Below are 13,165 nucleotides of genomic sequence, written 5' to 3'. Positions count from 1 at the left end.
GCTGACAAATAATGACTGACTCACCCAATAAGTTGCATAGCTAACTGTGCGCTTGGGTAGTCTTGTGTTCAATCTGTAGGCAGAAGACTATTCTTGATGGCTTTCTCTTGCTTTATATGGCAAGGCCATGTTCTCTGTCTCAGTAGAGAATTCAGCTCCTATTGTACTCTGTGCTGGCTAGCCTTGTTGTCAGAATGTGTATTTAACAGATTAAATAAGAAGACGCATGGATCACTGTTACTTTAAATAATACAGAGGGAATACAGGCAATATGGAAGACTCTAGTCTACGTTTTGCTTCTGGAGAAAGCAAATGCTTAGCAAATTATTTTGAATGGAATTCTTGCATCCATCTTTATGCATCATGAAACAAAATGAGAAACAGGAGTTTTATTTCCATTTTGTGCAGAGGAAACTGCTGGTAATGTGACAAGAGGATTAAACTACAGTTTGCTTCTGGCAGAATTAGATTTCTCTGGCCATAAGAGAATTTCAATTTCTACACATTGATAGGATACATCTGTCATTATTTTCAAGGAAACATTTATTCTCGAATGCAGTTTGAATATTTATTCATATTTGTTTATTAATCACATTTCTACTCCACCAGAATTGGTGGCTTACATACAGTATAAAACCAGATAAAAATTGATATAAACAATAAAACAACCCCACCCAAACAAAAATACAGACAATAAAAAAAGAGAATATAGATGCCTTAACAAAATCAGGAGAAGGCTGTCCATAACTTGGTCTTTAAAAGCTTCTGAAATATCAGCAAGGCGGGGCAAGCCTGATCTCAACCAGGAGACTGTTCCACAGCATAGAGAACCAACACCTTCTTGTTTTAACTCTCCAGACATCCTCAAAATGTGAGATCAATAATAACTTCTCTCTACTTGATTGAATTGGTTGCACTTGTACTGATTGGAATAGGCAGTTTTGCAGGTATCTGGGCACCAAGCCAAACCAAACCAGCTTTTTAAATTGTATCTGGAAACCAGTTGGCAGCCAATGCAGAAAAACAGTTTTTCTGTTCTCCCAACAATGGTAGCCGGCAAGTTCATGGGCTTCTGCATTTTGGACCAACTGTAGTTTCTGAGTTGTCTTTAATGGCGGGGCCAAGAAGAGCATGTTACAGTAGTCCAACCAGGTGGCGATAAAGGCATGTAGAGCCCCAGGTAGGGTTGCAACTGACATACCAGCTGCAGCTGGTGATAGGCCCCTCTGGCCACAGTTTCCACCTGCTGTTTCAGCAGGAGCCATGATTCCAGGACATCCCTCGTGAACCTGTTGTCTGATGGTTGGTGCTTGCTGGTCAAGGAAGAACTCTGATGGTGACAGATGCATCCACAGCAGCTCAGACATATTAGGGTCCACCTTCAGCCTGTTCTTTCCCATCCAGAGAAATCAGGAATATGTGAAGTGATTAAGCTGTAATGGTGAAGAATTTGTCAGCACTATATGTTTGGAGTTGTACCTGCAAGTGTACATTTGACTGCCTCAGTGAAAAAACCTTCTTCCCCTGGAAGTCTGAGTGGAATGTCATGGCACTTTGAATGTGGCCATTGCAATTATGTAAAGCATGATCTAATCATAGTATTTTCGAGTACACTGTAAAAAGTACTATTATTATCGCCAGCAATGCCATTTTCAAATTACTTTTATTTGATTATTTTCCATATACTCCCTAACTATCACCACTCCTTCTCTGTATTTTGTATGTGTTAGTAACACAGTTTTTATTTTAAAGAAATCAAGTTGGCTTGGTTTTGTGGGGCTTGTAGAATTCTGACATCCTACATGAATTCCAGATCTCCTTTCTTGTGCTGCAGGCTGCTGTCATAACAGGAAACAAAATTTAGCTACAGTCCTTACCAACTAAAGTCCTGCAGAGCGCGGTGATAATTACTTCTGAGTAAAGCTTCAGAGGACTGCATTTTTAATATAGCCTGAGTTTTTCAAGGTTACGATTGGCATTATTCCTAATTATGGTTGTTATAATTTGCAGAACAGACTTGTAGCTAGAAACTGAAGGCAAGTTTATGATCCCTGGAAAACAGGGCAAATAGAACATAATTTACTCTTCCCATATATGCGTGCTGCTTAATGAGCTACCATAAAAGCTTGTGCAGTGGAATGTTACAAGTTGATGTTCCAGACCATGTCAGGTGCCTCTGGCTCTGGCTCTTGTTTTTGGCATCATCCTCTCCTCCATTTCTAAGAACTATTGCTATTATTTCATTCTCACCAAATAAGCCAACATTGGTCCAGTGACAACTGGGGGGATCTAGTTGTGCTGAATGTACTACATGCCTTTCTCCTCACTAAATCTAAAATAGCAGCTGGATTGAGTTCCAACACAGAGAAGGAACAGCACCTGAAGTAGTAACAGTGGTCAGGGGTAGATGTGATTGGAGTGAACTATCTTGAACTAATTGACATTATCCCATATGGCCCAGTTTCCTTTGTATCATGTTTTCAGGCCTTACTGTCTAGGAGGAAAAATTAATCATGCAGAATGGGATACTGAGCTGAAGCCTTTAGTTATGATCCTGATAAAAGAGAATAGAAGGATAGTGTACTAGCTTTATTTGTTAACATGCACAAATTACCTAGAGAGATAACAATCAACAGTTTAACACTTCAACCTTCTGCATTTACTTAGCATTAACACCTAATGAACTCAGTATGGCTTGCATCCAATATAATATTAAAAGTATAGGGCTGTAAAGTCTTAGGTTTTGTTGTTTAAAAATACATATCTTGTAGATTTAATCATGAAAGTAAGGACAAAATCCATAATTCAATGTGCATGCTCCACTGAAGTGATCCAGGAGTCACTGCCTCTCAAGATTGCTGTCCAAAATTATTTGCTGGATGATCTCATTTGAAACATGTCATAAAAAACATTTTATTTAATTAAAATATTTTATCTGATTTTAGTCTATGTGAAATTGCATAAGTACATTCTCCTGAACTGAAACTCTGTTCTGGTATGTAAATGGAATCAAATATCTGCTACTCCCTTCATTTTCCGCAAGCTGTACGTGCTTCTTCTGAAATTGCTGCTAAATTAATCTTTTCCCATTGGATTGCTTTACTCCGGGCAAAGCATATTAAAGTGTATTCTTTTGTGCTGTTAATTAGGGCAGAATACCAACAGGATGTTTTCTTGCAGCAAAGAGCTTCTCACTGGTTTGTGACTGATTAGGACAATTTTTAACACAATTCTTCAAATTCTGCACATGCTTTATCTCAACAATCCTTATGCCAGCATTGTAAAGCATGCTGTTACTCCTTATTTCTGATGGGGAACGAGACTGAGAGAAGTCTACTAAGGAAAGGGCTGTAGTTCAGTGTTCTTGCATTCAGACTATAGAAGAGAATATATGTAGCTCAGGGTTGAACTGGGGAGTCCTTGGTGCTCTCTGAGTTTGGTTGTTTGCTTGCAGACGTTTCATTACCTGACTAGGTAACATCATTAGTGCTAGTGAGTGTGGGCTTTGCTCCCTGTTCAAACTATCTCAAGTTTAATCCCCAGCATCTCCAGACAGGGCTAGGAAAGTATCCAGTCTAGAACTCTAGGAAATCACTGATAGTCATTGTAGACAATATTAAACAAGATGGACTGATGGTCCAACTTGTTATAAGGCAGATTACTATGCTTCTATTTATGGCTGATGAGATTTGGGTGTCAGATTATCTGACTCATGTTCTTAGTCACTGTACTACAATAAACTTTGTAAGCCACACTGATTTTTATCAAATGTGCCTTTCAAATATTAATTAAGAAAAACTTAATTTTTGCTCTCTCTCTCTCTTTTTTTTTTCTTAGGTGTCCTTGGTGGGCTTCTTATTCTTACTTGGTTTGTACATTTCATCCTTAGCATCTTGTATGGGAGGTCTCTATGGAGCACCCCGAATCCTTCAGTGCATTGCCCAAGAGAAAGTGATACCTCTTCTTGCATTTCTTGGATACGGGGTTAGTAAGTAAGGAAGGCATCTTCTGCTTATTTTCAATATACAGATATTCTGCCATCCATGATAGATTTCCTTAGGCAGTTATCTGATAAGAGTTGTTTAGACCTTCTATCATTCTGAATAAGAAGGTCCCACTCCCAAATCATATTGTTTATTTAGAACAGACTTTCATTCCACACTACTAATATCATTCATATCTCTGTTTAATTTTTTAAACAAACAATCTACTGTAGCACCATACGCTGTCCTCTTTGCTTAATGGTCTCCCAGAACCTTTTACTGAGGGTCATTGTTCTGTGGAGTCAGTCTTCTCTCCAGGGCCATTGGTCTTCAAATATTCTTAAGTTAGAGACATTGTTTAAAGTGTACGGCCTCAATAAACTTTAGTAATCTCCTGTATTAAAAAAAATTAGTGTGGCTCAATTCAGACATACTGTAAATGACAACTATGGTTCCCCATTAAGAGAATTAGACATAATGAACCTCAGACTTGCATGCACCCCTCTCCCATCTCCTTTTCACACTAAGTCTTCTAACAGTCCTGTCCTGATTCAGGTGCCCAACAGCTTTAGACTACTAATTCAGATGAGGTTGAATTATCAAATTATTTGGCACAACAGAAATGGTCAAGAAACAATCCAGAATTCAATATATTCTGGTGAAGTAAAAGTAGGAAGTTCAAAGGGTTGAGTAATAAGTTATGATCAAAGCAACAGTAAAGATCACTTGTGCAGAAAATTGTTACAAAACTCAGGTTCATGGCTCAGTGAATACAAGGTGAGCTTGTAGCTGATGTTGTTCAAACATCTGAGCCTGGAGACAGCAACTTTTGTACAGGGAGTTTCTTAATTCTCATCTAAGACCAACAGCACTACTTATCCTGAAGCAGAATGCAGGCTGTTCAGGAATTCCATGAATGTTTTAGTCTGGATCCAAAAAGTCAAAGGTAGTGACAGCCACCCTGCTGTTAATTCTGTTCTGGGACATCAGTCTTCAGGATAGCAATCAGCAAACTCATTTTGTTCCTCTTCCTTAGATGAGGATTTATCTGAGGAGGCCATTATATTTTCTCCTGCCTCTGGGCCTGGAAAATAGATCAAGAGAGACAAGTCAAGCAGATTTATATATGATATAAACATTATCCAGAAATGTTTTATGTCAGATTACTGCCCGTACATAACATATGTGAGTATTGCCTTTGTTCTTAATACAGAAAGGACCAAACAAAACTCCAGTGGCTGCAATCTGCTTAACAAGCCTCATCACCATGGCTTTCATTTTCATTGGCCAAGTGAATGTTCTTGCCCCAATAGTTACAATAAACTTCATGCTTACATATATTGCTGTGGATTATTCCTATTTCTCTGTCTCCATGAGCTACAACCTTAAGCAGAACGCCAAATGGATGCGGCACGAGGATTCCAGGGTAGGGCTAAGTTGCTCTCGACCTTTAATGCTCAGCAAATCAACTTGTTATGGTTATGGATCAAATGGAATAGATCAGTGCCGATCAGATGGCACTTTGCTAGAATTCACAAAAGATATGAATCATCTTTTTAAGCCTGTTAGTCAAGATCCAGGAATCAATCTTGAACTAAAAGAAAAGAACATGGATGCTGTTCAAATGATCAAGCAGAGAAAGCAAAAGAAGGCAGCCAAGCAAACATTACAAGACAGCTTTTGTCTGGCTCTTGATAACAACATTGCTCATACTCAGGATCCTTGCAATGATGCCCTAAAATCCAGTGTCAAAAATGTGCGGCATTTTTCACAGCCAAATTGCCAGGAGGAGGATGAAAAGGGTGCATCTCCATCTGCTATTCGAAAAAGCAATCAGAAGGAAGAAGATGGAGACCAAAATTTTGATGTAATGCAGAAAGCTTCCAGTCCACAGATGGAGGGTAAGAAGATTTGGAGTACATTAAAATATGTATTTGAAAATGAAGAATGCTCATTTGCTTTTGTTAGTAAGGGAAGTTCATTTTTACATGTTCAGGCTGTTATCCCTGGTGGCAAACTTTTTTCTTGTTCTTTTTTTTTTTACAACTAAGCATAGAGACTGTTCTAATTTAATTTGCCAATGGAAAAGTAGCCCAGAGTTAATTCACTGCAGGATAATTTATTGTTTACAGTCTCTCTTCCAGTGCTCTACATAAGCATCCTTCATCCATACGGCAATGTGAGATGCCTTTATTTTTCTCTTGACATGGGTGGGAATAAATTCCAAATGTTAAGACCTTGAACATTAATTTGAAGTGCATAAGAACAAATGGCCATAGTATTCTACACCAAACAATTCTGAGTTAAAAATGTAATTTATTCTATTGTGTATCTGGATATTTTTCCTATCTGAAACTTGCATAGAATTGTGTAAAAAGAAACTAAGGCATGCGGCATTCTGTGAGTAAAATCTAACTGGGGTATTTCCACTGCTAGAACTGCTTCCATTAGCAGAATGAGTAGAGGTCCCCTATATGCCCTCAAAATATACTCCAAATTTCCTTCCCTGTCTGAAGCTGATTATGAGAGCAGACAAGGGGAATGGAAAGAGATGAATTCCTACTGCGTAAGCAGAAGTTTGCTCGGAGAACACTGAATTTCACCCAGTAGCTACGCTAAGTGAAGTGTCTCCTAATCTAAACACGGAGCTAGAAGAGTTCTGCAAGGAAGAGTGGGAAGACATTCTGAAAGCAAGAACAGAGAGACTCATAGCTAGCTACAGGAAATGTTTGAAAATATTTCCGGAGGAAATATTACAAAGTAATGATTGAAGGAATGTCCACATTTCTGTACTGTTTACTGTTTTCTTCTTTTGAATCTGCAAATAGCTGCACATAAATAGTAAATATACATACCAATTTGCAGTAAGATGTCATGTTTGATTTTATATCATGTAATGTTGTGTCAGCTTTTGTTCACTTAGGAACATATAATTTGACCAGGAGTGCCTAAACATGTGCATGTAACTGTATAATGCTACCCCAGCAGAACCACCTGCCTAGGCTTTCACTAAACCAGTTTGTGCAGATGTTGGCCTTTTAGTATGGTTTTTAAAGCAGAATACATGACACAGATTTTCTGATTTTTCACATTAGAAAAGAGAGAAGGTCAAATCTGCAAGGTTCTTTGAAAGAGATAAGAGGGTTGGATGAGTTAGAACTGGGAGTTTCAAATCTTCAATTCTGAATTTCTGAAAGGGAACCGAAGATGCAGTTGTGCCCAATTACAAGTAGGGTGGCCTACTTTTGTTGATTCAGGCAAACTATTCAGTCCTCTAGTAGATTTTGGTTTCCTTCAAAAGTACTCAAGTGTCCCTTTTGAATGCATCTATCTTATGTTTTGTTTTTTTGAAAGCTTTCTTGTCTCTTTTGTTCTGCAGATTTGAATCTAAAACAACAAAGACAAGAATTAGAAATTCAGAAAATACCGCCTTCTTTCTATTCCAAGCTCTGTGATCATCGGGTTTCCTTTTTTGGTGTGAGTCACCTTCTAATATTTCAAACCTCTTTGTAACATGGTAGGCAAGAAGTTATGAATATTATTCTACCATCCAGTAGTAGATTTCAAGTCATTATATGTTGAATAGGACTTTGAATTCAAAGGCAAAAAGATGCTTCAGAGCAAATCCTCGAACCAAACTGAACCAAACACCTATTTTCACAGGACTGCGTAGCAGCTATGGAGGGAGTCATGTGAGACAGAAAAGGCAAGGGCTGCTTTAAGGATTTACAGATTGGTGCTACATTTGCAACCCAGCATGCTCCAAAGCATCTTTTCGCCTTTGAATTCAGAGTAATACAAAATTTTAAAAAACGGGGTTTCTGGATAGGAGGCCCGTAGCTGAAAAAAATGGGAGCAGTTTGCTAGATTAGAAACCTAGACAAAAAAGAAAATGTGGAAAGGAAAACAATTCTAGAATGAGGATATGTCAGGACATGATGTGATGCTTCAGAGCAGGAAGCTACTGTGATCTAGATAATTAAATTTAATCTAGAGAATTAAATTGCATGTCCTAGACCTCCCTGATTTCATGTTGCCTGGATGTGTGGGACTGCAACTCACATGATTCCCAGCTAGTATAGCCATACTAATCAGGGCATACCATGACCAGAAAGATTGGATAAGATGCAGCCTGATCGAGTGTAAAGGTCAAGATGGAAACTCAGGAAAGGTTAATATGTGTAACAACAGATTATGGCTAACTGGCTTAATCTTTGTGGCAGTGGTTATGGCTATCAGTTGTGATGGAATGTGTCTATGAAGGGGGAGGTGATATGATGTACTACAGTAATGCAGCAGGTTCTCAGGAAGGAGGAAGCACATTCCAGGAAGGGGGGTGAGACAAGAGACAGCACAGTCCGGAGTAGGATCGTGGGAAGAGGAAGGGATTTAGGATAGCCACTCCCTAGAATTTCCCAGGGTATATCAACTAGGTTAGAGTAATACAGATTTAGTCTGGCAAGATTCTGTCTATATAGTGTAACCAGTAAAAGAACTGAACTTGGCTGGACTGTTTCTCTGTCGTTCTTGGGGTGGATCTGACATCAGTTGAGATAGCTTAACGTCATTTAAAATGCTAAGGCTTAAAAAGATAATCATACAAATTAATGGAGGACTCTGTCAATAGCATTTAACTTTTAATAACTATCTGGACATTCCATCTTTAGAGGCATTCTACATCTAAATACCAGTTACTAGGAGTGACAGCTAATATCTTCATAACTAGCTTGATGGGTTTCCCAGAAGCATCTGCTGGTCACTTCTGGAATCAGATGGATTAAATGCACGCTTAATTTGCTGCAACATAGTTGGCCTTATGTCTTTACATTTCTGTCCCCAAAACAAAACAGACTAAATTTGAGAGTTGAGGACGCCTTTCCCACTTGGATTAGAGCACTATGGCCCAACTCCTTCTGGAACTTCAAACACAGAGTCTAATGACAAGTTCAAATTCACAGGAATTGGTCCTAAAAGACATATAGCCTCTGGTATTAAAGATTTCATGTCCCTACAGCTTACTCACCCAATCACTTAAATAACAGGGACACTTTTAAAATAGCTCATCTGCACCAAAAATTCTTTGAAACATTGCCAATAATGAGTCAAGAAGTAGAAGATGCTAAGACATCTTATCCTCCTCTGAATGTAAAGTGGTTGACTTTTTTCCATGGAAATAGGAACATTCTAATAACAAAAAGCAAAGTGTAACTTATCACAGCTTAATCATCAATATCATCTTTCCTACAGGCAATAGGTTCATTAGTCATTATGTTCATTATTCAATGGATCTATACCCTCATTAATTTGGGACTAGCAATTATTATATATTTCTACATTGGCCAAGTGAGTCCAGGACTACCACCTGGTAAATATTTTCTTTTCTTTTTTTTTCTTTTCTTTTCTTTTCCCCCCATCAAACTTTAATTTCCACTTATAAATTTGACTTATCCTGAATCATTCAAGATGGTAAAAATTATGTGTACTATAAGCTAGAGGTAAAAAAAAAAATTAATACTCAATTTTAATACTCAGTATTAAAATTAATACTGTAATACTCAATAAATGTGGCATAAAGTTTGAGCAGATGAAAATAGTTGCCTATCCTTCATTGTAAACTTGGTTTTAGGACAATAACTTACTTTTAAAAAATGAGGGGGCTGTTAAAAAAAAAACAACCTGAGATAGAAGGTAAAGAGAATTAACTATTTCTAGAATACTTTTTATAATAATAGAAGTTAACTACTACACTGCAGATTAGGAACGGTACCATGAATTCAAGATATAACCCCAGCAGGTTGTAAGACCACATTTGACCGGAAAGAATGTGGATCTTTTCCATTTTCCACTTATAGCCTCAATGGCTGCATTTTATAAAAACAGAAATCATCCCAGAAGAATCACTGAAGTAAAGCTATCACTCTTAATTTTGTCCTCCTTAAATTACAAGTGCAGTGGTGTGAACAGAAGTGTTGACAGTGCTTCCATTTTTCATTTCCAGCTGGCTTGCAAACAATATTTGACAGCAGAATCTTTAAAGGTTTTTACCAGCCCATTTTACAAAAAATATCTGGGAACAACTAATCTACTTTTTGCAGCTTTCTGTGCAAGTATAAGAATAAAATATACTAAAAGCTTATTTTATTCCAGCTGTTCAACTTTGTAATTTAAAATAAAGGTTAAGCCTTTCTCAACTTGAGAAGCATTGCATTGCATCATGGAGAAAAAATTAGAAAATCTCCTAATATAATTATAGGTAATGTTTACAGCCCACATTGCTTACTTCAGTTTAAGGAGAACATTGGAAAACTCTATTTCTGTAATGGTTAAATCTTTAAGCTTGCTCAAACCAACTTTGATTATTAAGGATTAATGAGGGATTCTTTTAGTTTTTGTAACTCTTCTATTCATGTCTCTGGGGAAGGCTTTCAAAACAAACCTCACCAAAAGACACAGCTGCTTTAACTCTTTGTGCAGAGGAGCTTCTCTTGTGCTAACATGCTTTGCCTGGCACCTTTTTTAACACTGCACAGCTGTAATCCTCTGCGTGCCTTATTTTGTCTCTTGTTTCTACAGGTGCAGCAGCTAATTTTAGCCTTTTCGAATGGATGAAACTCCTTTTGCTTAATGCCTGCAGGTTGGTATTGGTGACTAAGAAAATCCACACTCCACAATTTGAAGATAACAACTCAGGCTATTAACTATTACTGGGAAACAACTGATATTGAGTCTAAGGGAACTTAGTACTGGTCACTGAGAAGCATTATTTTAAATAGTTACAAATTAATTTGCAATGAAAAATTAAATCCCTGTAGTTTAGAGCTGTTGTATCCAAAGATGCTTGCAGTGCATTACAGTCCTCACTGGTGAATTCCACTGAGATGTTTTGATTTATTTTAAATACTGCATGTCTCATCTAAGCAAAACTCTCCCAATATACCTTCTTAAACTTAATATCAGTGCCAGTTGCAATAATGAAATAATAAGTTTGAGCTAAAAAAATTGTAGACCATGACTAAATTAGAAGCCAAAAATTAAATGTATGATTGAGTACAATATAAAACCCAGAATACTATTAAGCACTATTAAAATACTGAGCACTGAATATTAACTATTCCGTAGCCCTAAAAGTCCTTTTAAAAATTCAGAGAAAATAAATAATCATAAGACTTCTTTAAAAGGCCTTCCACTGTTGGTTAGGTACTCACTATCAGCAGCAGCCAACTTGGGTCATCCCTTAGCAAGCCACCTCCCAGTGCCTGCCAGGGTCAGTCTGGCATTGCAGCAGAGCTCAGCAGTTAACCTCAAAAGAGGAACAAACAAATATTGGTGAAAGCTGTCTTCTCAACAGCTCAGCCATACATGGTTCAGGCAGGGGTAGGAAACTGACAGCTCTTTGACTGTCCTCAGATCATACCACTGAAGTTCAGTGCTGCGACTTTCTATCTTGCTTCCTGGCCCTATAAAAGTGCCTAGTGAAGCCCGAATGCACTTATTGACCAGTGTAAGCCATTTCTGAACTAAATAAATAAATACATGCTAAGACACATGGAAGCCCCTTGCTCCTACTGAGATTCTCCACATCTCTATACTTCTTCTCTGTGAATTTTGTAAGCTGAAAAAAACAAAAAGCCACTGACTTGTGGGTCCTGGTTTAAGGGACTGACCATCATATTGGGCTCAGAAGTCTAGTGCAAGCCAGTACAATTAGTGCAATGGAGGTGTTCATGTTCGGATTGTTATGACCCTACCAAGAGTCAGCCTGCCATATCAGTTGAAGTTTTCAAACCATCTTCAAAGGCAGCATCACATTAGAATAGTCTGGTCCAGGTGACGTAAACGCGTGGATAACTGAGCCAAGCTTAAAAAGCATCTAAGCTTTTGCTCCCCCTTGAGGGTTCTCCATTAACCCAGAATTCAGAAGAACTCTCCAACTGCATACTTGTTTTTTAGGGCAATGTAACCTCCAACTGTGAGTGGTTGCAAAAGTCCATCTTTACTGCAGTGCTTACATCTTTTAAAAAAATTATTTACTTGTTCCTTCTCATCCAGCACAAACTTTATTCCACAGGAGTGGTGCAGCTTTTCCCAAGTCAAGTAACTGTAAAGGACAGAGAGATTTTCTGCATATGGATAATAACAGTTTGGCCCAGACCTTTGTATCTCTTCTTCTAGTAGCTTTATAGAGCTATTAAAAAGTCTTGTGTACAAGATGTTTTGGAGGCATCTGCCAATTCACTCATCTCCACACTTGTTAAAAGTGTTATTCTCTGGGGCCTCTAACCATCTTACTGATTCTGTGTTTCTATATATGTCTTGAAACTATATTTTAAGGGCTTTTCAATAAACAACTGTTTACAAAGACTGAATAAGAAGTTTCTTATTAATTGCTTAAGAATCACAAGTGGACAGCTGGAGAAACTGAACTAATAAATAAATAAAAATCTAGATATCTCCCCTTTTAGAAAGAGCATCTATCCAAATTACAATATACTGTATTGTTGCTATAAAAATACAGTTCTTAGCTATAATGCAGTTGAGAGTGTTCCCTGGAAAATCATTGCCTGAATATTAACCCAGGATATTAATAACAAACAACTTAGCCCACCTTGGCCACCCCACATCTCACCCATATCTGTTTGCATGGTAGGATCAGGAGTTATTTATTTATTTACTTACTTATAACATTTGGGTACCATTTCCCATAAAAAAAAAAAAAAACTCAAGCAGGTTACAACTGAATGTTGACTCAAAGCAAACTGTCAAAAAGATCCTGGTTAATTTTGGTCTCCACAGTTAGTTTTCAGACATTCCATTGACCCTTTAGCTGGAGTGCTTTGTGAATTCAAGACTGAACCGTGGATGACCGTGGCTGGTGATCTGAGAACACTCAAAAATACATTGCTATCTTGCTCTGTCTATCTTGCTATGTTGCTACTTGGGGAATGTGAGAAGTGAAAGGCTCTTTCGAGCAGCTGTGTTTGTTCAATACTGTTAAAACAAATTGTCTAACCAGTGTGTGTGAATGTGTGTCGTTTTAAACTTTTGAAGTAGACCTTAATGGCTAATTAAAGCTTTTCTGCACTTTAGCAAGTAATATATGGTAAGGAAAATGCTGTTGTGCTGCCAAATACATGTGAATGTAATTGAACATTATCCTAAGGTGGTTTTTTAAAAAAAGTTTA

General features: G+C 37.7%; 1 protein-coding gene across 5 annotated transcripts in view; it reads left to right on the top strand.

Annotated features, from left to right (window-relative positions):
* Positions 1-13,165, top strand: part of SLC12A8 (solute carrier family 12 member 8) — a 76,964-nt gene that overhangs the window by 59,484 nt on the left and 4,315 nt on the right. For 4 of the 5 annotated variants that reach the window (XM_025169357.2, XM_007432484.4, XM_025169359.2 and 1 more), the window contains 5 exons: positions 3,838-3,984; positions 5,197-5,884; positions 7,363-7,460; positions 9,231-9,348; positions 10,557-10,617. In XM_025169357.2, the coding sequence (XP_025025125.2) occupies positions 3,838-3,984; positions 5,197-5,884; positions 7,363-7,460; positions 9,231-9,348; positions 10,557-10,617 (1,112 nt within the window). The remainder of the gene's footprint in view (positions 1-3,837; positions 3,985-5,196; positions 5,885-7,362; positions 7,461-9,230; positions 9,349-10,556; positions 10,618-13,165) is intronic. The other variant, XM_088146460.1, reaches the window with a different exon arrangement.

The sequence above is a fragment of the Python bivittatus genome, unplaced genomic scaffold, assembly GCF_059951505.1.
Source record: "Python bivittatus isolate LINGU-HERP-01145 unplaced genomic scaffold, Pbiv_v1 ctg000480_np1212, whole genome shotgun sequence".
Lineage (NCBI taxonomy): Eukaryota > Metazoa > Chordata > Lepidosauria > Squamata > Pythonidae > Python > Python bivittatus.
The sequence above is the reverse complement of the archived record's forward strand: the minus strand, read 5'-3'. Positions and strand labels throughout refer to the sequence as shown.